Source organism: Lepidochelys kempii, chromosome 2, assembly GCF_965140265.1.
Source record: "Lepidochelys kempii isolate rLepKem1 chromosome 2, rLepKem1.hap2, whole genome shotgun sequence".
In the NCBI taxonomy this organism is placed as follows: domain Eukaryota; kingdom Metazoa; phylum Chordata; order Testudines; family Cheloniidae; genus Lepidochelys; species Lepidochelys kempii.
In genome coordinates, this window is record NC_133257.1 from 46,191,767 (window position 1) to 46,215,816 (window position 24,050).

The window sequence follows — 24,050 nt, forward strand, 5'->3', positions numbered from 1 at the left end:
ATCGTATTCTGTTTAACAGTGTGATTAAAACTGCGATTAATCACAACTATTTTTTTAAGCTTGTGATTAAAAATATTAAATCCCGATTAATCATTTAACAGCCCTACTGTGGATGCATAGTGCTGTGTGTGGAGTGTGCTGTCCAATGTATCTCCTGAGGAAAGCAAAACCACTAAGCATGAATCTGAAGTCAAGATAATGTCTAGGCAAGTTTTAATGTTTTTAATTGAGTTGCTGAGGCAGCTAAATATAACACTTATTAATATCCCAGATTTTCCCATTTGTTTTGTTTCCAGTCAGTAATGCTTTTCTTCACAACACTCTTACTACTCTATTGAAACTCCTCCTATGTAATTAACTTCAAAAGTAATTCTTAAATGCAGCATTCTATTTACATCCAATAATTATTAGATGACATGTTCTGCCATTTTAGCACTATCCTGTACATGTGCCTAATCAAGCAGTTTATATTTAGGCTTATGTCTAGAAAGAATAAATGCAGATATTCCTTATTACTGCCCCTATCTGGAAAGCGGCTGAATACTCCCAATGCCCATTGACGTCACTGGGAATTGGAGGTGCACAGCATCTCCCTAAATCATGCTCTAAATAAGTAAGTGTAATAGGGTATGCAAACACTACTCTGGACAACGAGGGGTTAAAACACTGCTCTGGGCTTAGTCAGCCCAGCCCCACCATATCTACAAGACAGGTACAGGCTGGAGGAAGAGTTAAAAGGGCGCAGACCAGCTCACTTGTTGGTGGACCAGGGAAGAGAACAGACCTTCAACCTCTGAGGAAAGGCGGGAACTTCCCCAACAACCACTGCCTGATAGTCCCTCCCTGAGGTAAGGGAGGGCCAGATCCTAAGACATCCTGAGAGAGAGGTGTTCCTTGCTCTCTTTTACTAACTCAGTTTATTTGTGTTAACTACCCTTGCTTTGTGTTTATGGACTACCTGGCGGGGGAGAGACTTTGAAGTGACCTGGCCAGAGGACCAAGTCACAGGAAGGGGCAAGCCACCGCAGAGAGCAACTAGCAGCAGCAGCAGATCCTAGTGGAGAGATGCCATGCCACGCCAGGAGGTGCTGGCGGTGAGCCAACCCTTGCACAGTAAGATATAAACTTTCTGGCTGTTTGTACATGTCAGTTGCTCAATTAAAATCTGTACATTCTGTACTCTTGGAAAAGTCTTGATGCAAGAGATGGCATCTTCTGTAATTATGGTACTGATGAGAATCCCCATATTTCTCTTGTCTATATGATGCTGTTATGGGCTTGATGCAGGAATTACTGGGAGAGATTCCATGGCCTGTGTTATAAATGATCATGATAGCCTCTTCTGGCTTTAAAAATCTATAAATCTGCAACTGGCCATACTGTAAATAGTGTTCCTGAACACATCCTAAAAACTAACTATTGAAAGCTGCGTTTAGTGCTTCTCTCATTCTATATTCAGGTAATTGGCTTAATACAACATTACCATTTTTATGATATCCAGGATCTTTTGAATGGAATATGAACACCCTACATTATTAGGAGTTGAAGGACATGTCTGTCATTCAAAAAGGTAATTTTGCATGGATTGAAACTACAAATTCCTTGCACGTGGACTTTAATGCCGTGGTATTTTGACCATTTCAAGAAGGCTGTTTCTCCTCTAATAATAAAACAGAAATGTGGAAATAATTAAACAAGAGTTATCAAATACTTCATGACTAATGAAATTAAAACCCAGTACATCAAATCACAATAGAAAAAAAGACTCAAAATATTGTGTAGAAGATAAATATAACTTCCACTTACTTTCTTTGTTTTGTCCATTGCCTTCAGTATAGAAACATTTAGATCTTCTAAGGCAGACAGCACATTTTCATACTCTCCCAAATGCCGAGAAAAATATTCTGTAAGAATAAATCATGACTCCAACAACCTTTCATCTAGGATTTTAGGTATTAGACCCAGCTAATAAAATAAATGTAACAAACAACTCACCATGTTCTGAGTATAATGGAAATATATACTTCCCTAAATAACTTTCAGTTATGGGATGGGAAGTATATATGGGATGAAACTGAAGAGCTTTTCCATAAAATTCTGTTTTATCAAGGAAAGTAATTAACATAATTATATTTGTTTTTCTTTTAGCAGCACTGTGTGTTCATTTGAGGGAATTTGGATTGTATAGTGAATAGGGCATAGGATTATGAATTGAGAGACCCTGAGGTCAATTGCGGCTTGACAGGTCAATTAATATTTCTGCACCATAGTGTTTGATGAAATATAGATCTGGTATGTCTATGCATGCTGCAATCACATCTCCAACTGCAGCGTAGACATACCCTGTGAAGTTTTTAGTTAGATGAGAAGGAAACAAAAAGTCAGTGGAGTCACTAACGCATAAGATTGAGGAGAATTTAGAGACAGAAGCTGATATTGCTTAGAGCCTGAATTCACTTATTTGCCTCATTAGTCACAAAAATAAGTGGCAGGTAGTGTGACTTAATATCCTGGAGATCCATTTTATTTGGAGGAAAGGGAAATACAATGTGGAAAAACTGTAAAAAAAAATCACTGAAGTGAGCATGTGGCTATTTCAGATTTTCAGGCAAAGGGCTCAGATTAATTCAGTTCCAGAATTATGAAGACCAAAGCAGGGAAGATGAGAAACAAACTGGTGGGAATTTATAAGAGATTTCTGAGGATATTGGAAAGATCAGCTGTCATGAGAGTAGCTAATGTAACCCATATTTAATCAAAGTTGATAGGAAGAACAGGATACCTTTAAACCTTATGTGCCAAATTCTGCATATAGCATTTAGCACTTAATCAGACAATGGAACAGGAGTCTGTTTGCATGGGCCTGACTGCAGAATTGGGGCCTAAGTGAGTGCACAATTTGCAGATGTAATAAGCCGATCACTAGCAGTAAACTATAAATCAAAGCAGTAGAGAAAGGGCACAAAACCATTATCCTCCCTTTTGAGGTCAGCTGTAGATAATTTTGGCCAGATCCCAGGCTGTTGTAAATCACCATAGCTTCTTTGACTTGAGCTGAGGATCTGGCCTTGTATTATTTCAGCCACGCACTCATTGCATTTCATCTTAAAGAGATCACTCATTCTCCTCACATTTGGTCAGTGTCGCATTAGACCTACATGCAAACATGCTGGCATTCAAATTATTGTGGGTATTTCACAGTGACCTCCTAAAAGGCTTCCATGCTATCAGCTCTGGAAAAATATAAATGCACATATACCACTCTGCTCATTATTCTCTGACTTTCCTCCCAGAACTATGCATTTTTTTTACAAGAATAACTGATTTTTGACATTTTTTGGGTGGATTTGAAGAACTTCTCTGAACTGTGTACTACTTGCACTGCAAGCTGCATTATTAACTCAGATGCTGTTAAACTAGCTCAGGAACAAAAATAAGTGGTTTTCAGGAAAGTACATGTTGTGGACAGCTTTTGTGGGGCAAATTCTGCAGCTAATGGGAGTTTGACTTGATAAATTCTGCCAAATCTTAATCAAGTTGGAGGAGAGTAACAAAGCCATTGGAAATGGTAAGGTTGCCTAAGTATTTATACTTGAGGAAGCAATGGAATAATTGGAATAAAAGTTGTCCAGTTATAAGCAAATAAAGTAGAGCAGAGAAAAGCACTTTTGAATGATAAAATAATGAGACTGAAATATTCATGAAGTATTTTTGCAAAATTCTCTAGCAGATTCCAGTTTAGTCTTAAAGGTTCATTGAGCCATCTCCATTTTTCCCAGGAGTTCAGACCATATAGTTTTATATACTTGTTCCATATTATCAAAGAGAAAAACGAGCTCAGTCCACATGATGTGTTCACATGCAATACAGGCTTGTTGTAGTTTTGTTCTATGGCTGTCTTTGAAAAGGAAACTTACCACAGAGTTCTTCTGTGTCAAGGTTGCTGAAAAGATAAGAATATATAAATTTAATTTAATTGCTGTTTTTTCGCTTTATTAGTAAGGAGTAAGATTCAAAGAGAGTGACTGGACACATGGATAATATGAATATCCAGAGTTACAACAATTAATTTATATGTAAAGTAGTTATAAAAACCTCATGTTTCAGAAGTTATGCCAATCTCTAATTATTAGGGACTAGAATGAGACCTTTGAGGGCCAGCTCAATCCACATGTGTCTACCGCTAAGTGCCTACATCTTCCTCTGAGCAGGGGCAGCTCTAGCAATTTTGCCACCCCAAGCAGTCGCCGCCAAATTGCCACTGCGCCGAAAGTGGTGGAGCTGCCGCCAAATTCCCGCCACGGGACACGGACTGCCACTCCATTCTAATTGCCGCCTCAAGCACCTGCTTGGAAAGCTGGTGCCTGGAGCCGACCCTGCCTCTGAGATGTCTGGTATTGGCTGCTGTTGGAGACAGAATACTGGACTAGATGGACCACATGTCTGACCCAATAAGACAATTCCTGTGTTCCTTGTTAGTACACTTCGTAGTACCTACACCTCAATATAATTGTGACTGGTACTTTAATATCTAAAATACATTGTGGTGTTTACAGTAGTATTTGAAGTCATGGATTTTCCATGGACCACAAAACTCTTTACAAAAAAGTAAGCCACATCACATTTTTGTGAAGTAGGTAAGTATTATGCCCTATGAAAGTGTATAGGGAAAAGTGTAGTATCCCTTTCAGGGACAGGCTGATGCTGATAATCAAGGAGGCCCTGCCACACCCTGAGGGCTGAGCCATATAAATGGCCAGGATGCAGAGTTAACTCATTCAAGCAAAGTAGAGTGAGGAATAGAAGCCAAGTAGGCTGCAGTGGGTGCAGGTTGCTTTCTAAGTACATCTATGCAACAACAACAAAAAAAGACTCATGGCAGGGATTCTCAGAACCCAGGTCAACTGACTCATACTCATGCTGTGGGGAAAAAATAGCAGTGTAGGCGAGGCTTGGGCTCTGTTTTTTTGCTGGGTTTCAGAGCCTGGGCTCCAGCCTGAGCCCAAATGTCTACTCTGATAGATTTAGCTCCACTGTGCAAGCCCAAGTCAGTTGACCCAGCTCTGAGACTTGCCACTGTGGGTTGTGTTTTTTGGTGTGTAGACATACCCTCAAGCATCAGGAGACAAGCCTAACCTGACTTGGAGACTGGTGCGTGGACTGTAAGTTTAGGAGCCTTGAACCACGGTCCTGATGAACAGTTTGTTACAATGGTTCCTGTCCTGAAACCTGATGAAAAAGGGGACATGATATTTTTGTGAATATGGCTTCTTGCCTCAGGTGGCTAAAGAGAATCTTTTGCTGCTGCACTGGGTGAAATTAAAGTGGGGCACACCAGTAGTACCATACCGGGCTGTAAGAGGATGTGTAGGGACTGCCCACACCTTTACACACCCATTTCACAGACTAGTAAACTAAGGCACTTGGAGATCACACAGTGGTCAAGGCTGAGCTGCCAACTGAACCCAGGAGTCCTAACACAGTCCCTAGCTCTGTTCATGATAGAACTTCCTTCCATTCATTTCAAGGACTGAGATTGTTTCCTATATGGGAAAAAAAATCAACAGTGGCTCAGGAAGTTCACTCTTTGTATTGTTTCATCGGGGGTGGGGTTTTGCTTCACAGGAGAAGCAGGGGTTCAGCCCCCAAGATTCCTCTGTGTCCTTGCACCAGCTTTGACCCCTAGCTGCACTGCCTGGCCATTCCCCGCTGCTCCTTGAGGAAGGAGATATTCCACATCAGGGATTCAGTCAGCATTCGCTTCTATAAAGAATCCCACCCTGGAGCAGTGGGTAGTGATGATGAGGGAAGGATGTATGTTCCTCCATGGTGCCGGTCCTTCCCTTTCTGTCTCCAACCCCCAGCATTCCCTCTCCTTCTCCAAGGAGGGGCTATCACAGGGATTGGGGGAAGAGCAGGGATGATACTATGAAGGTTGCCCTCTTTCTTCATTGGTCCCCTGGTCAGGGATCTGCGCAATATTCAGACACTCTAGCTAGCTCTTAAAGTGTAACTAATACACAGCACTTTGTTTAGATTTGGCTTTAAAGTTAGGTGCTTTACAAGAGGAAGTGAAGAATTAATCTCTCATCTGCTACTAGCTGCTCAGATACTGGTAACTTCAGTGGAAAAAGGAAAATGCCAAACTGTAAAGAAACGGTTCAAACACATGGGAGTTTGTGGTTATGGAAAATTAACACATCAGTTCCATACCTAACCAAAAAGATATTTGGTTACTTTTTATTCCATACTCAAAGTACATCCATCTGCAATTTTTTTTTTAATATCAACATTTGATAGACAAGTCTGGTCTGTTAAATGTGCATATAAACACTTTGCTCAGTTTAATAAAATCGCTAGAAATGATATATTATAGTTGTAATGATGCTCACTCTGTAAGGTAACACCCTGTTAAACAGAAATCTCACCCCTTTTTTGTATAATGTTTCTGTAAACAAAAACTAACTGGTACATGTATGGGTTTTTTTTTTTATATTTACGTGGTAAGGATTTATAACCATGTTAAAATTTCCTAAATAAATAGTTTAAAAATTAGTTGATTTAAGAAAACTTCCATCTGAAGGCCTTTCTTTCCATTTTGGGATTAGAAATTGGTTTGAGTTACTCTACTGAGCCATTTGATATATGTATTGTCATCTAACAGTGTTTTTCCTGTCCCTGAAATCTTTTTTTCTCTCTCTCTGCCTGGAAGCAACAGACTGTCTAGTTTGGACTATCTCCCCTTTTCATTTGCTTCTGATATATTAGCATTTTTGCTCCATTGAAGAATTTTTACACTGAGTTAAATGGAGCTTTCACAGGACCATGTTTTTGCTATGTATTTCTGCTGTAATGTAATAGAGACTATGACGTGCAGTGTTGTTTTAACAGTCAGTGGAGGTTATCATGAAAACATAGTTCTCCACATTACACACATCATGCAGGATTGCTGACCTTAACTGACACTTGTTCACAGTTTGTAGTTTTTTCCCTAAATTAGTATATTTTTCAATGTTTTTTCATCAAAGGAAGCTTGTGTCATTGCCACAATTACAAGCTGTTGGGTACGCAACTGAAACCTTTACAAAATGAATGAAAATTACAGAGAGGGATAAAGCTATTAGAAGTGATTTTCTAGGTCTTGGGGGTGTCAATCCAGTGAAATACCAGGAATTAAATTAGCTTGCAAAAACTAACAAATCCAAAGTAATTTAAGATCTCGCAGTTCAGCATCCAGATACTCCTATCTCATGGCAAAAAATAAAACCTGAAGCATACTGTACTGTAGAGCAGAAGGAACATTTTCCTTTTTTGATACCTTCTATCTTTGTCATTCTTTCTTCCTTCTCTCTCTCTCTCTCTGCAGCCTAGTACCACTGTCAGCCTACTACCTTTACTAACACACCAAATAGAAATAATAAATATTAGAACATTATTGAATCAACTTAGTGGTACACAATCTTCTTATCTATCGTATTAATGTCTCTCTTTTTTTTTCTTAGGTTGGTTACTCTTCCAGTACATTGAATGAAATTTAATTGGTCTACAGTCCTCTGTTGTTACTGCACCAAATGGAGGGATTCTTTTAAGTAGGGCTGAAATGCTACATTATTTTTAATACCTGAAAGTCCAGATTTTCTGCCCTGCAGGCATTTTAATAATTGAAAAGAACATTATTTTAAAAACTTAAAATTCCCTTATTTACATGTATCCTTGCTTTGCACTTCACAGGTTTTTCTGTGCTTAGGTGACACTCTTGGTTGTGATATTGAATATATTAGATTTTAAGGCCAGAAGGGACAGGATGATGATCTGTTCTGACCTCAAACAGCATTGCCACCTTTTCAGGTTTTCCCAGAATCACCCTTTTTGTGGTAGTTGTTCTGTAAGGGTGCTCAGTACATGCTAACAGCTGTCTAGTTTTATGGGCTCTAGATCATCCCAAATATCCTGTGTTTTTGTACATCAGAAGTGGCAACCCTACTCCTACATATCACAGGGCAAAGAACCTCATGGAGTTATTTCTGCATCAAGCCCATAACTTCTGATTGAGCCACACTATAAGTTATGGGAGGAGATGTACCAGTTCCAGAAACCCACCTTTCATGCTGATTGCCTGGTTCTTGCTGACTTTCTTCAGCAGAGGCCTGCTCTCTAGCAGGAACTTTCTCTGGGCCTGCCGTTTGAATGTGGCAGAGGTGTCTCATTTGTTAAAGCAGCCATTTTGTAACTGGGTGCAGCAGCACCCTCTCTTCCATGTGGTAAGTTCTTAACTCCCATTCTGATTCCCTTTTCCTACTCTTGAGGAGATGGTACATTCTTCTCACTCCCACACTACAGCCAGAAAAGTCCCTTATCTCGTCATCAGTGTGGTCCTTTCAGGTTACCCTGCAAAATCACCCTTCCCCAGCCCTGATGAGCACTGTCTGTATTCTGAGTGGATCCAACTTTAGTTAGCAGATGGTTAGCTGCTTTTCCTCACTCCCACACCTTCTGCCCATGCCAGTCATCAGTGGCTTTCACATACTAGCTCCATGTTGTATGAGGGCAATCCTCCGGTCAAGGTTCCTTCCCCACTTTGAACTCTAGGGTACAGATGTGGGGACCTGAATGAAAACCTCCCTAAACTTATTTTTACCAGCTTAGGTTAAAGCTTCCCCAAGGCACAAACTATTTTACCTTTTGTCCCTGGACCTTATTGCTGCCACCACCAAGTGTCTAACAAAAATAACAGGGAAAGAGCCCACTTGGAAACATCTTTCCTCCCCCAAATTCCCCCAAGCCTTACACCCCCTTTCCTGGGGAAGGCTTGATAAAAATCCTCACCAATTTGCATTGGTGAACACAGACCCAAACCCTGTGTTAGAATATCTGTGTTGGGGAGGAGAGGTTAGCCACCACAGAGGAACTGAAATCTAAGAAGGAAACTTTATAAAGGGCTCTGAGGTTGAGACATTAGATAATAATTTGTTTTCAGTGTTAAGCTACTTAACCATTCAAATTATATTTATATTTAAATATAATATATATTTTTACTGACTGTGGTGAAATCTTTTTAGGGACTTGTAACCATTTGACAGCTACCTTCTTAGACTCCTTGGAATGTATAAGGATTGATCATTTTCAGCACTAATTTGATGACTTAACTCTATTCCAATACTGAGACTGATCTGATGTTGATTTGATGTACTTTATTCTTACTGTAGTTAGTTAATACAATGAATAGTAGTTTAGCTTTGGTGATATGTGTTCTTGCTTTGGTTTTAGTGTAAAGGTTTTATACATTTTATAAAACTGATACTGAGTCACATTTTCTTTCAAAAAGCAAGAGGGGTCCAGTACCTTTGAGGGCCGGGCAGAGATATCGGCTGATCAACCTAGAAGCCTGACCAGCTCTATTAGGAAGCTGGCTCAGTCTTTGGTTCTCACAATGGCCACTTTACCCCATCGTTAGGCAGGCCCAGGTACTTCCATATGGTACAGCATGTTGAAGTCATTGCTCTCTTGGTGTTACTCATGCCACTTTCTGGAGAGAATTTTGGAAGGATACTTATCAGAAAATAGCCACCCCTAATCTTTAAACTAAGTGCCAATAGACAGAAAGATATAAACTAAGCCATAGCTGAAACCATACAGAACACACTATGGAGAATGTTGTGGTGGTACAATGACAGAGCTTGTGTATGATCCCTATCTTTTCTTTCACTGCAACCTGTGCTGCTTCACATCCTCTCTCCTAATTTCTTCCTGTGGAGAAGAAAGTAAATCAAGACTTGCTTCTTGACACTTATGTTTAAAACCTCTCACATCTTGTCTGCCAGCCAGGCTTCCTCTCCTCTTTCAAGTTCCTCCTTAAAATTCACTTATTTCATACTGATTGATGTTTCCTTCTATCTAAGATACTTATAGGCTGCCCATCACCATAGTATCTGAGTACCTCACAGTCGTTGAGTATGTTTATCCTCACAAAAACCCTGTGAGTTTGGGAAGTACTATGATTCCCATTTTACAGATGTGGAACTGAGACAGAACCAGGCTAAGTGATTTGCCCAAGGTCATGCAGGAAGTCTCTAGCAGACAGGGAATCAAACCTAGGGATCATACTAGTGCCCAAATCACTGTACCATCCTTCCTTATCTATTGTACCTACTACCCATTGAGGTCCCATTGTCCTTTGTGTCCAGATTGAGTTAAATAGTAGGCTTTCCAGGGCAGAGACCCTGTAATTTTGTATGTCTGTGATCGTTCGATACTGTCAACATTAATAATATGTGTCTTCAATCAGCATAGGCACGAGTAAACCTAGCAAATTTCGTTCTTCACAGAAAGGCCTGGCTAGCTGCAGAATCCGATGTAAGTAATTGGGGACTTAGAGGAGATTGGGGGGTAGAGGTGGAAAATGCTTAGCACAGGGTTGTGTCTGCAACATAACTCAGATTTGCAGTGCACAACTTTACAATGTTCCCATTGGTATACATGCCAAGGAATGCCATAGTATAGACCAATGGTTCTCAAACTAGGGCTGCCGCTTATTCAGGGAAAGCCCCTGGCGGGCGGGGCCGGTTTGTTTACCTGCCATGTCCGCAGGTTCGGCTGATCACAGCTCCTACTGGCCGCAGTTCACAGCTCAGGCCAATGGGGGCTGCAGGAAGGGCAGCCAGCCCATCCCTTGGCCCGCGCTGCTTCCCGCAGCCCCCATTGGCCTGGAGCGGCGAACTGCAGCCAGTGGGAGCCGCAATCGGCCGAACCTGCAGACACGGCAGGTACACAAACTGGCCCGGCCCGCCAGGGGCTTTCCGTGAAGAAGCAGCGACCCTAGTTTGAGAACCACTGGTATAGACTACAGTCTGGTAATGCTGAACATATGTTATTTACAATATTTTCCAGATAACCGGCATTCTGATTCGTGGTGAGCATACTAGGCACAGTGTATAATGAAGAGCATACATGTCACATCAGCACAATTATTTTCAGAATCTCTGCCGCCTATTAAACACAGTATTTTTTCATCTACCTGACTTTCTCTGTTAAAACCCTCTGTGCCTAATATCATGAAGTTATTTTTAAGGACTATTTTAGGTATTCTTTTTAATATTCTTCCCCACCCACACCACATAGTTGAACATACCTAATATCCAAAAAAAGGCCATTCTACATTTGAGCCAGATTCAGTGACGATAAGTGCTAGCAGACATCCCTGATGGTAGAATCTCCAGGAATCCAAGATGTGGCAGTGCAAAGTAACTGCAACCTGTTCTTGGCTCCCCCTTTATAAGGGATCATTGCAACATCAACCATGGATAAGGGCTTCCCACAAAGAGGGCCTGGCTAATGCCCTGATTCAGTGCTACTCTAGAATATCCACCACCTAAGCTCATACAGAGCCTTGTTGGGATGAAAGCTACCTCCACCCCAGCAGATAACCAGCACAGGGCCGTTGCATTCAGGATCTCCGTGGGGTGCAGTGAGTTCTGCTGGCACAAGGAAATGTAATTTACATTTGCTCATTATAGGAAGCAGTTATGCACAAGGTAGACATAATGATGTAAAGAAGGTTACATAAACAGACTTTATTGAACGCTCTGAATAGCATTTCAAAGTTTTTCATGAGCCAGCATCATTTAGACATTTCGCTACCAATGACAGTGGTCTCATAATAAGGATTTAGAATTTTATTGCTTAGTTATTAAAATCTCTTTTGTGTTCTGTAGTCATTCTGCTGTAGGGGATTATTGTTTAATTCTGGTAGTTGGAGTCATCTGTTTCTGCCTAACATTCATGGTTCTATGCTCATTGTGGTGGTGGCAGGAACTCTGGGGCTGGTATCCCTTATTTTTATGCAGAGGTATCCTTAAAATAATTAGTTATCACTTTGTGTGATGTGGTTACAACAGAGAATGAAATTGTTCTGAATAATGAATTGAGACAATATAATGTACAATGCTCAGACAACCGAACAAACCTATAAATATACACTATAAACTGCTCCCTTGCATTAGGGTGATTCACAAGAATGCAATGACTATGCAGCTGACTATACTAAATCAGTACTTCATCAGTGTGATATGTGCCAGCAATGCCCCTTTGCCATGTACATTGGCCAAACTGGACAGTCTCTACACAAAAGAATAAATGGACACAAATCAGACATCAAGAATTATAACATTCAAAAACCAGTCAAAGAACACTTCAACCTCCCTGGACACTCAATTACAGACCTAAAAGTGGCAATTCTTCAACAGAAAACTTCAAAAACAGACTCCAATGAGAAACTGCAGAACTGGAATTAATTTGCAAACTGGACACCATCAAATTAGGCTTGAATAAAGATTGGGAGTGGATGGGTCATTACACAAACTAAAAACAATTTCCCCATGCTAATTTTCCCCCCTTCTGTTACTCACACCTTCTTGTCAGCTGTTTGAAATGGGCCATCCTGATTATCACTACAAAAGCTTTTTTTCTCCTGCTGATAATAGCCCACCTTAATTGATTTGTCTCGTTAGAGTTGGTATGGCAACCCTCATCTTTTCATGGTGTGTGTGTCTGTGTGTGTGTGTGTGTATAGATAGATATCTATCTTCCTACTGTATTTTGCACTCCATGGATCTGATGAAGTGGGTTTTAGCCCACAAAAGCTTATGCCCAAATAAATTTGTCACTAAGGTGCCACAAGTACTCCTTGTTCTTTTTGCTGATACAGACTAACACGGCTGCCACTCTGAAACCTGTCATCAGTCTAGTCATCAAAGCTCCAAATATATCTATGCTGCTAATAAGAGCCTTAAGAGACCTATAAAAAGTTGCTGCACATATGAAATAAAGTAAAGTCCTCAACAATGACCACAGAGCCAACACAAAGAGGGAAACAAGGAGCTGAGCAGCATTTGGAATTTTTGTCCCAGGGGAAATTCCAGTAGTTGTCCCCGAAATGGGGGAAAAAATTCAAATCTCACAATTTGTGCAGTACAGAAATTCCAGACATTCTTTATCTGGAAGTGTCAAAATGTTTTTTTTTCAACATTTTTGATCGAAATAAAACATTTCAGTGTTCCTGAACTTGAAATGTTTTGTTTTGGTTTATTGAGCTGACCTGAAATGCTTCAGTTTGAGTCAGTTTAATATTAAACTGCACTGTCCCATAGTGGCACAGAGCCTCATGGGAGTTGTAGGCTGGGAGCCTGATTTCCATTCTCCTCTCTGGGCCGTGCTCCCTGGTAGGACTACATCTTCACTGATGTTCCTAGAGTCACGTAAAAAGAGAAGGAGTACTTGTGGCACCTTAGAGACTAACTAACAAATTTATTTGAGCATAAGCTTTGAAGTGAGCTGTAGCTCACAAAAGCTTATGCTCAAATAAATTTCTTAGTCTCTAAGGTGCCACAAGTACTCCTTCTCTTTTTGCGGATACAGACTAACACGGCTGCTACTCGGAAACCTAGAGTTATGTGACTCTCATGATGCATGCAGCTTGGTTGGAGGGAAAGCCATGTTATATTAAGAAAAGGAGTACTTGTGGCACCTTAGAGACTAACCAATTTATTTGAGCATAAGCTTTCGTGAGCTATAGCTCACTTCATCGGATGCACACTGTGAAAAGTGTAGAAGATCTTTTATACATACAAAGCATGAAAAAATACCTCCGCCCACCCCACTCTCCTGCTGGCAATAGCTTATCTAAAGTGATCACTCTCCTTACAGTGTGAATGATAATCAAGTTGGGCTGGAAATGGCCCAACTTATTATCATTCACATTGTAAGGAGAGTGATCACTTTAGATAAGCTATTGCCAGCAGGAGAGTGGGGTGGAGGGAGGTATTTTTTCATGCTTTGTGTATAAAAGATCTTCTACACTTTCCACAGTGTGCATCCGATGAAGTGAGCTGTAGCTCACGAAAGCTTATGCTCAAATAAATTGGTTAGTCTCTAAGGTGCCACAAGTACTCCTTTTCTTTTTGCAAATACAGACTAACACGGCTGTTATTCTGAAACCCATGTTGTATTATGGGAGATACAGTCTTCCTGGGAGTATGGCTCAGTGAAAAGAATGGGACCCAGAACTACAACTCCCACAATGCAATGTGCTGATAGAAAAATGTAGTTTAATGTTTTGTTGAACTGATTCAAAACATTTGGGTTAGGACAACAAAATGAAATATTCCAATTTGGATAAAACTGCCTCAAAGCAAAATACTTTTGTTTAGATTTTTCTCAGAGGAAAATTGAAAATTTTCTTCAAAATTGAAATTTCTCTTAAAATTTCAGTTTTGCAGAAATTGAGTTTTCCTTTGGAAAATCATTCTAACAGAAAATTCCCAACCAGTTTTATTTGAACCCTGTTCAGAGAAGCTGTATCAGCATCAGAGCTGCGCAAAACATTATGAGATTTGAAATCTTGTATGTCCACATTATTGTGTATAGCAGATTTTTAGTAGCCTTGGTGGTTCATGAAATATTGGACCTTAAAATCAGATCATTCTGATTACCATCTTGCCTTTTCCTCCACACTTAGTTTTAGAGCTAAAATCAATGCTGTATATAATCTGAATGCTTATAATCCCTATTGGCAAACAATATAAAATACAAATCTCTGGTTCTGGGAAGTTGATGAGAATATTGCTGCAAAATTCATGCTTGAACTGAAGTTTTAGCAAAATGACCCGATTTAAAAAGGTGGCATCACCTCTTTTATGATACTTTTTCCAGTCTATTTGTTGTTGAATGTTAAATATGTGCATACAACTTTTCAACAGTTCCATCACATTTTAAAGAAAAGTTAGTATTTGTCCATAAACTGCAATTCAACAAATTGGAGAGACTGTTTGTGTTCCATGTTGCTGCTTTCATAAAGCCTGTCTTATTTCCATATTGTATTTGGGAAGAAAAAAGACGATGGAGTTCAATATTTTCTCCCTTTAACTTTATTGGACAGTTGTAAATCCTCTTGCATATAGAATCAGAATGTCAGCAGCAGCATCGGACTCAGATGGTCTCTCTGATTTTGATGGAAAACCAAGTAAGGGATAAATATTGACCATTCTTAAAGTTTTGCTGACCTAATGAAGTTTTATAGTTTACATTCAGTAACCCTCACAACTGCCACAAACTTGCACATTTTTTGTGGTCTTGGCAGAATCACTATTGCCTTGTGTTATTTGTATGCCATTGTATTGAATAAGTGTAGTACACTAACTCCAGGGTAATGCAGATTGATTGGACCACAGGAGCAGAGGGCTAGAGCATGACATATTGCTACCTGCCCAGTTTTAGAGGCCTGAAGTATCTTCTCAGTCCTAGTATGGAGGAAGTTTGGGGCACATTAGAAAGACAGTGAGGAGAAGTTTGCCAAGTCTCTCTTGTGATCACACAGAGGAATTGGATCATCAGGAATGTTAATCCGGTACCTTTCATGAGAATTAAAAGGGGGACAGATTCTCTGCTGTGTCCAAGATCCGCTCAGTGCAACAGAGTAGAAGTGGCAGGAAGCTGGTTACGGCTCCTTGATTCTCTGCCCAACTCTGCTCTATCCCTCACATAGTTTAGAGTAGCCGAGGCATAAGTTACAATAACTCCAAATGGCAAGGTCCCCAAGTGCCTCTCCATTATGTGGGGGTAGCTGGGCAGCAGTGTACTTTGTCCATGTGCCTGCCATCACCTATCCCCAGCACTACTTCTAGGCCATGTCTGCAGGAACTAGGGGAGTAGCTCAGACGCTGGCTATGCCAGTTCGGCACTCCCTGGGGATTTGCGTGCAATTTCTGTTCCTTTTGCACAGCAGAGTGGAGCTGAAAATGTGGCCCAGTATCTTTAAAATAAATCTTCAAGAATTATTACCCACTGGCCCATTTCAGTCAGCTGTGAGTGATGCAGTTATCACACTGTGTCCTCTTGTCAATCATGAACGTAGAATCCCGGTTACAGTCTGATGGCAGTTCTTATTTTGTAATCCTGACAGATATTCTTGTCATCTTCTGACAACTTTTCCCAAGGATGCCATTATTAGAACAATTACTGGGCAAGTGTAGAAGGCACTAGCGGGCGTATTTGCATTTGTAATGAGCGCCAGAAGTTATTCACTGTAACCAAGAACTATTTCAGAGACTCCCACTGGATGGAAGCATGGGATCCTTGTCATTTACAATAAAATTTGAGGGCTCAGAATTAGTGACAGCCTGAAAATATGTACATAGAGTTTGTCCAAGAAAATGTATCACAACCTGGCCTAATGAATCAGTAGTGCATAGGGCTACTATTATGGCAAAAAGGCATGCTTTCAGAACGGTGTATTTTGGAACTTTGAAGACTGGGGACAAGGAAGGGCTTGGATGTCCCCGGGTAAATGGGTTAACTTTTAAAATTCCAACAAACTGAAATTAATATCTGAGAAACTGGTGAAGCCATGATTCTAATGAGGGGCCATGAAAGAGGCCTTCCATCTTGGTTTAATGCAGGCAAAGGTGCCCATGAGGGGATCTGAAAGGCTGATCTGTATGCCACTGTAGTGAAAAAATGCAGCACACTCAACTTCAGGATAACGTCATTGATTGGCCCACCAAATCTTAGGGCTAGATCGTGACACATTGCTTCCTGCCCCATGTTGGGGGCAGTGGCTATTGTGCTGCTCATAGATCCGGCAGTTTTGCTGGACCTGGTGTCCCCATTGCTACAGGGAGCAGTAACCTGCACTAGGTCTATTTCTGTGGCAGTATACATTCTGTGAGATACTAGAACAAAGATGTTACCAGGTGCATTGTGGAGACAGAGCTGAATTATTTGTCTGTTCTCTTTTTCACACACCCCATTATCTCCTCCTGCTCCCTGCATGGGGAGGGGACATAGCCACTCTGAAGAGCCTTCTGTCCCTCCTCCTGTGCTCTTTTATGGGTCACCTTGCACCCCCATACTCTCAAGTGCTGTTGCACTCACTGGACCAAGATTTGGCCCATGATATATCCCAGATATTTAAATTCTTCCCACACATTCAATGTTATGTTTATAAATGGATCCCAACGTATTGATGTTTGTGCAGTGTATTCTCTCCTCTCCTCTGGCTACAGCTATTCAGGCAGTAGCACAGATAATAAGCAAAGCATTTTTGAGTCATACCTCATAATCTACTGTGAAGTTATGATAGGATGTAAAATAATTTTACTTTAATATTATCTTGAATTAAGTTAGTGAAGAGAGACACAAGAAACACAATACAATATGTTTGGCATCAGTGCCACCAAATGCTTAAGCCCATGCTGAAAGTGCTTTCCTGAGTAGGGATATTTTAAGCATGTGCATAAAGTTAAGTACATACTGGCATGTTTAGGGGAATTGGGGCTTCAGTGACATTTTCTAAAAGTATTACAACCCAATGTACTGAGGAAGGAAAGGGCAACACTGAAACAAAAATGGGTTTACAAAGCACGTGAGAGCTTATTAAAATACTAAGATATAAAGATTCTAATGGGGATAATGAACTCATTGTTCTAGTGCTTAGGTTCACACAATTACAATAAAAAAAGTTGCCTTTCTTCCTTATCAAATGTAAATTTAGCAATGGTGGGAGAAAGGGTTTGATTTAGTGAGTCATAATTCAAAGGCCAAGAAGCAATTGAATTAAAAAAAACCCCAATTTAAATATTGTTAAGGTTGAAATTTGAAGTCAGAAAGCCAGAAAAAGCAAGTCATGTATGATTACTCTTTTTTTCTTAATCTTTACAATACTGGCACGTTCCAGGCTGCCATCCAAATGGGTGCATAGGAAAATGTACTAGGATTGCAATCGTTAAGTCTGCGAGATGATTATAATTTTCTGTTTTCCCTCCTCTGTAACTTTCTTCCTTTGGTCTAAACTTCCTGTGTTTTGCAAAAATTGGATTTTTGAAAACTGAAAATCCTTTAGCCGTTTTTGAGTTATCAGAGTAGGGAAAAGTAAGTACACTATTTTCACCTTAAGAAGCAATCTGAGATCTTCTTTGTGCAGTGATAACTCAAAGACAGTGGAGCTTTTGGGCCTTGTTCTCTATTGTCCTGAACCTTGTGTGGGCATTTACACCTGTGCCAAGTGAATACAAAACGCTACCCAGTCAGAATAATGGTGTTTTACATTCACTTGGCACAGGTATGAATGTCCACATAAGGGATAAAACCATGGAGAATTAGGTCCTTGAACTTGAACTTTCAAAGTACTACTTTAAGTAGCCCTTGATGAAGAAGAGCCAACAATGAGTCTGGCTCAATTCCTGTGGAGAGAGGAAACCATATTATTAGAATGGAAGACCAATAAATTCAGAAGTGTGTGTACCAAGGAATGCTGTTACACAGCCATTGATCATGTGAGCATGACAAAAGCAACAGTGGCATGATAAAATTGCCAGTTGTGGACATAAACTGAATATACAGCCAAATCACCTAGCCAGAAATTGATCTGGGTGGCACTTGATCTGCAAGGAGCCCATGTCCCTTTGTGATTTGCCATGGTAAAGACTGATGATGAAATGCATACCTTATTATATACAGTGGCCCTAATCCTCAGGTTTGGCTGAATTGTGCTTTTGTGTGCGGCAGGAATAGACTGTTGCCCATTTTGGGGCCATCCTGGATTGGAACACAGAGTTAATTAGAGTTGACGAATCTTAATCTTTTTCTTAAAATAGTAAAAGGAAAGCTCTTTGTCGCTGAGACTTTGTATCTCACCTTTTAGCCTTCCATGAATTTCTACAGAGACTTGTATATCCTTGACTATTGAGGTACAATGTGGGAGTGCCTAAAAGTTAAGGAGATTATAAAAGGCACAAATAGAAATGACTTTCAATGGGAGTTGAGTCCTTTATGCCTTTGAAAATCTCCCCCTTATGATTTACCATTAATGATGGAAACAAAGCCAACAATATCACACCGAAAATTTAATGCAGATGAATAGCTAATTTGGTGCCTACAAAAGCAATTGTTTTGTGTAAATAACATGTTAGGCAGAATGTCTTGGTGTCTTAATAAAAGCAGTCTGCTAGCTTTTTATCTGTAAGACTGGTTTTTAATCCACTTTAAAGCACAGAGGCTCTGAATAATCAGAAAGTTGTTTGTTGAAGGTCATTCAGATTTCATCTGCCACAAAACTTCATCCTCTGTATTGTCCCTCCCCGTCCTTTCTGGCAAATAGGAAATCAGGAGTTGCTGGGTCAAGACAAAGATCCAGTTAGTCCACTATCCCTGTGTCTTTACGTAGCCAGTACCAGATGGCTTCGGGAAAAGCTGTAAAACTCTCACAGACAATTATGAAATAATCTGCCTGTGCGGGGTATTTCTGCCTAAATCCAAGAAGTTAAATGGTTGGTTTATGGACCACTAGACTGAAGACATTCAAAAATATTTCTGTGCTAGGAGTCGTTTATAATTTTATAGCCCAGTGATCCTCAGCACTGACAAATTTAATCTTTGCAGTAAAATGATCACTAGGAAACAAAATATTTTTAATGGTGACAATATATGGAAATACACTCAGTTTGGTGTCACATGAGGAACTAATTCAAGTGACATGGCTCATATATGATGTCATTATTAAAACCCAACATTTTTAGATTATATTTGTAATGAACAGATGTCATATACACCCGCCTTCCTGTGTCAAAAGGAGGTGCGGGGGGGGGGGGGACACACAAACCAGAAGCTAAAAACATATAGCAGTAGACTTGCATGTTTAATGTTCCTCTGTCCTGATGCTAATAACAATTATTGTATTAAACATCTTGCTTATTTTCTGCATTTTTCTTCAAAAATGAATATAGACTTGTAAAAAAATTGACTATCTGTGTACATACACACACAAATCACAAGAGACATGTCCACTGAAATATAAATTCACCACTGAGAAAAAATCCTCAGCTGGAGTAATAGAATCATAGAATATCAGGGTTGGGAGGGACCTCAGGAGGTCATCGAGTCCAACCCCCTGCTCCAAGCAGGACCTAATCCCCAACTAAATCATCCCAGCTAGGGCTTTGTCAAGCCTGACCTAATATGTCATAGCTCCAATGAAATCAAGGATCTGTCCTTAGATGTTTTGTCCTTGACTTCAGTGGGACCAGGAGCAGGGCTTAGAAGAGATCTAAACGACCCCTGGGGGAATTCAGCACCACTGCACAATGCAGAATTTTGCAGAAATTAATGTTGTGCTCACAGAATTTCCTTTTCCACAGAAATGGGCTTCAGTGCTGCTATGTGCCACTAGGGGCCACTGGACTAGGCAGAAGGGTATCTGGTGGGTATCTGGGCTGGAGGGGCCCCGTGATTGGATTCTGGGAAGGAGGGGGTTCAGGTGTATTGGCTGGGGTGGCCCACAGGTGGGCTCTGGGGTGGGGAGTGGTTGTGAGTGTCTGGCTCCCCGGCTGGGCTCTGGCGGGGGGGGGGGAAGTGGGCAGAGAAATAGGACCTGGGTTGTCATAATGATTCCTTTAACTCTCTACTCCTGGGGGAATTTGTGTGTGTGTCTGCATTGTTAACAGACATACTTGCTAACAGGTATTTTGAAATAAATTACCAAAATAATTGAAACTGGGCGATTATGTAGTGTTCTTTTGACAAATAAAATGTGCAGAATTTTCCAGAATTTTAAAATATTGTGTGCAGAATTTTTAATGTTTTGGTGCAGAATGCCCCCAGGAGTAATAAACATAAAGTCAACTTGCAGAAGTAATATGTGCAAACATCAGACTAACTCTCCTGCAGACGCTAACCATTAATGGCAATGATCAATCACCATTCCATACAACAGTAAGTTTTGCTCCATGGTGTTGCATTGGTGTATAATTTTTATATGGCTTTCTTCGGGTAATTAAAGTAACAGAGGCAGCAGTTGGCTATACATTTACATAAAAGATAAGATTTGTTATAGACTTAAGTGCCACCTGATATGCACCAAACAGTAAGGTGCAGAGCTTACACTGAGTTACCTGAACAGAACAGACATGACCTTAATTACTGCAAAATGAAGACTAGTTTCCTTATTGCTTGCCTAATATAACATTGACAATTTGTTTTGCTTATTTCAGTAGTCAGTAGTATTCAGCATGTGCACTGCTTAATTTTATTCAGCTCTATTGTATTGTAATATCATTACATTAGCTTTGATCTTCTCTTTTCAAATATCTAAATTACTAAAATGCAGTTAAATCCCCTCTTCTAGCAAATTGAGATTACAAAACTTGAGGAGTATAGTTTTAATATGTATTTGGCTTGGAGAGTTCACTCAAAGGTATTAAAGTCAAAGGTGTGGCTTCTCCACACTTACAGAAATGTATATGTTCAGTATCTTTTTCTTTTTAAACAATTTATAGACTTTTTTCCATGGCACTCACTTCAGTAAGATCTGATTGCCTCACAAGCATCACTGCATTTATCCTTACAACTCATCAGTGAGAGAGAGGGGGATTTGAGGCATCTGCAGATTAAATGACTTGCCCAAGGTTACAGAGTAAATCTGTGTGGAAGACCCAAGAACAGAACTCCTATCTCTTGAGCCCTAGCCCAGTGATTCAGCTACAAGACCATTCCTCCTCTCTAGGGTTAGGCTTCAGGATACAATGCCATACAGTTCTACGTTACAAAGAGCAGCCTAGGTGGGATTTTGAATTTGGCAGAGTTAAAGGCTTTGTGCAAGTAGGAACAACCCAAAGTCTGCATTTGTGACAAAACTGGCATCTGAGACTATAGAGGCACTATAGAGGCACTATAGAGATGGCAGTAGTAGTTCTCATGGTAACTCCTCAATATGCCATTCTCTGTCTTTTGTGGTGTGGTATTTCTAAATGGGGGAGGTAGGCTATGTCACAGTTCATGGCAACTTCACCGATATTCCTCTTCCATTGTCCCTTGAGGGCACCCACTCTAGGCTCCAGACTCCACAGCCATCATCTCTTTCAGGCAGAGAACCACATCTCTGTCCCTGCTGACCAGGATCTTTCCAGGCTGCATGGTTCCCTGCCTAAACTGTGATATCTTCAGCAAGCCAGACTGCCTGAACAGGATCTGTGCTTTGCTTTCTCGCTGAAGGCTATGCACAGCTGTAATTGCCAGCAGTTACAAGTTACCACACACCTCTTTCTGAGCTAACCCATGTATTCTTAAAGTAAAAGGATTACAGAAAAAACATATGCAAAACAATAAAGAAACCTAAGCACATGCTAAAAAGTTTAGCAAGGTCACCCCAACTCCAACCCTGGGCTCTGGTAGGTGTCAGTTCTTCCAACTCTTCCCTTACGATTGGCCCGCCTCCCTCCCCGCCCCGTTGGTCAGATGGTTCTGTCCATTTGATGGATCAGAAAGAAGGCCCTGAGTCAGTTTAAATTCAGACTGTTTATCCAAAAGTCCTTTCTTTGTCTATTGGTCACTGAAGAATCCAGTCCGAACCAGTATATGTGAGCCTTTCCAGGTGATGGTACTTCTCTGGAGGTGTTAGATCCTGAGTGAATTTGTCTAATCACCCTCCACTTTTCTTAGTTCCTGGAGAAGCTGTGGTCACCCCGCCAGGTGGAATTGCATAGTCTCCCAATGATACAGTAACACAGTGAGATCTCCCAAAGGTATTGCAGGAAATTGCCATAACTGTCGCTGGCTGGTTCCAGTGTTAAACTGTTAAGAGCTGGAGGCTGACTACAGTCAGGGAAGGGTGGATTTTGCCTTTTGCTGAGTAAGACAATTTAGCTTTAATAGAAATTACTTATCTTAGACATTTTCATGGCCTCCATCACCCTAGTATCCGAGCCCCTCACCGTCTTTGATATGTTTATCCTCCACACCTCGTGTAGTAGGTAAGTGCTATTATCCCCCTGTGCAGATGGGGAGCTGAGACGCAGAAAGAGGAAGGGTCACATTTTTAAAGGAATGGAGATGCCTAACTCCTACTGATTTCAAATGACCTGCCCAAAGTCACACAGGAAGTCTGCAGAAGAGCAGGGGGTTGAACCCAGGTCACTCAAGTCCTAAGCTAGTAGTTTATCAATATAACATCTTACCACAGGTCATTGCACAGGATGTCCTAGACCTTTGCCCTAACCACATAACCAAATTAGTAATAAAGAATGGGAAGGATGAGCTGTGTGTCTCTCATTTCCTGTAGAGTCCCAGAGAGGTGAAAGCACTTTGTAGATAACCTGGTTTGAAGGTGTGAGGACTGAGTAAATCTCTGGAAGAGCTGGATGACCAAAGGCATAAGCCTCTATGGGGATGTTTTAGTGTATGGAAGACAGAAGTGCCATCTTCTGTAAGTGGTTGGTTAATTAGTAGGATAAAAGTTGCATATATCGAGTTCTAGGCTTCTTCTGTGTTTGGATTCTGCTCCTTTGATGTGTGCACCATGAGGAGTATGTTAAAAACAAATCTCTCGTTTTACATTGTGTATTTAGGGTGTTGCTTGTACACAAAGGTTATAGAAAGGGACAAGCCAACAGTGTTCACCTTCATGGCACAGTAGTGCTAAAAAACACAGGAAAGATATCAGGAAACTCCATTGGTGGAGGCGAGCACAAATAGAGAAGCCTTACAAATCCCACTTGTTACAACCAGGCAGCTGAGTGGGATTCCAAGACTATCTGTTCTGGTTTTTGCAGTTTCTCCTATCACCTTTTTCTCCACCATTTTGATAGCTCAGGCTAAGTGGAACAAAAGGTTATAGAAAGGGACAAGCCAACAGTGTTCACCTTCATGGCACAGTAGTGCTAAAAAACACAGGAAAGATATCAGGAAACTCCATTGGTGGAGGCGAGCACAAATAGAGAAGCCTTACAAATCCCACTTGTTACAACCAGGCAGCTGAGTGGGATTCCAAGACTATCTGTTCTGGTTTTTGCAGTTTCTCCTATCACCTTTTTCTCCACCATTTTGATAGCTCAGGCTAAGTGGAACAAAAGGTTTTTCCATGTTACTGTATCTAAAATCAGTTTTTGATCTGAAACACTAAAATGGGAGGAAAGAGGATTTCACTGGAACCTATCAAAATGGTTCTTCAGTGGGCTAATAGGTGCAGCTATATGGGGGGAAAAGATATTCAAGGCCCCTCCAACCCT

General features: G+C 40.7%; 1 protein-coding gene and 1 long non-coding RNA gene across 4 annotated transcripts in view; one reads left to right on the forward strand and one right to left on the reverse strand.

Moving 5' to 3' along the window:
• The window catches only part of NECAB1 (N-terminal EF-hand calcium binding protein 1), a 121,024-nt gene that overhangs the window by 56,627 nt on the left and 40,347 nt on the right, over positions 1 to 24,050 (reverse strand). For all 3 annotated transcript variants that reach the window (XM_073330607.1, XM_073330609.1, XM_073330610.1), the window contains exons 4-5: positions 3,918 to 3,943; positions 1,807 to 1,904 (exon numbers count right to left, since the gene is read on the reverse strand). In XM_073330607.1, the coding sequence (XP_073186708.1) occupies positions 1,807 to 1,904; positions 3,918 to 3,943 (124 nt within the window). The remainder of the gene's footprint in view (positions 1 to 1,806; positions 1,905 to 3,917; positions 3,944 to 24,050) is intronic.
• Positions 377 to 7,667, forward strand: LOC140906525 (uncharacterized). The gene is made up of 3 exons (XR_012157140.1): positions 377 to 1,113; positions 1,502 to 1,570; positions 7,503 to 7,667. It is a non-coding gene; the product is annotated as an uncharacterized lncRNA (long non-coding RNA).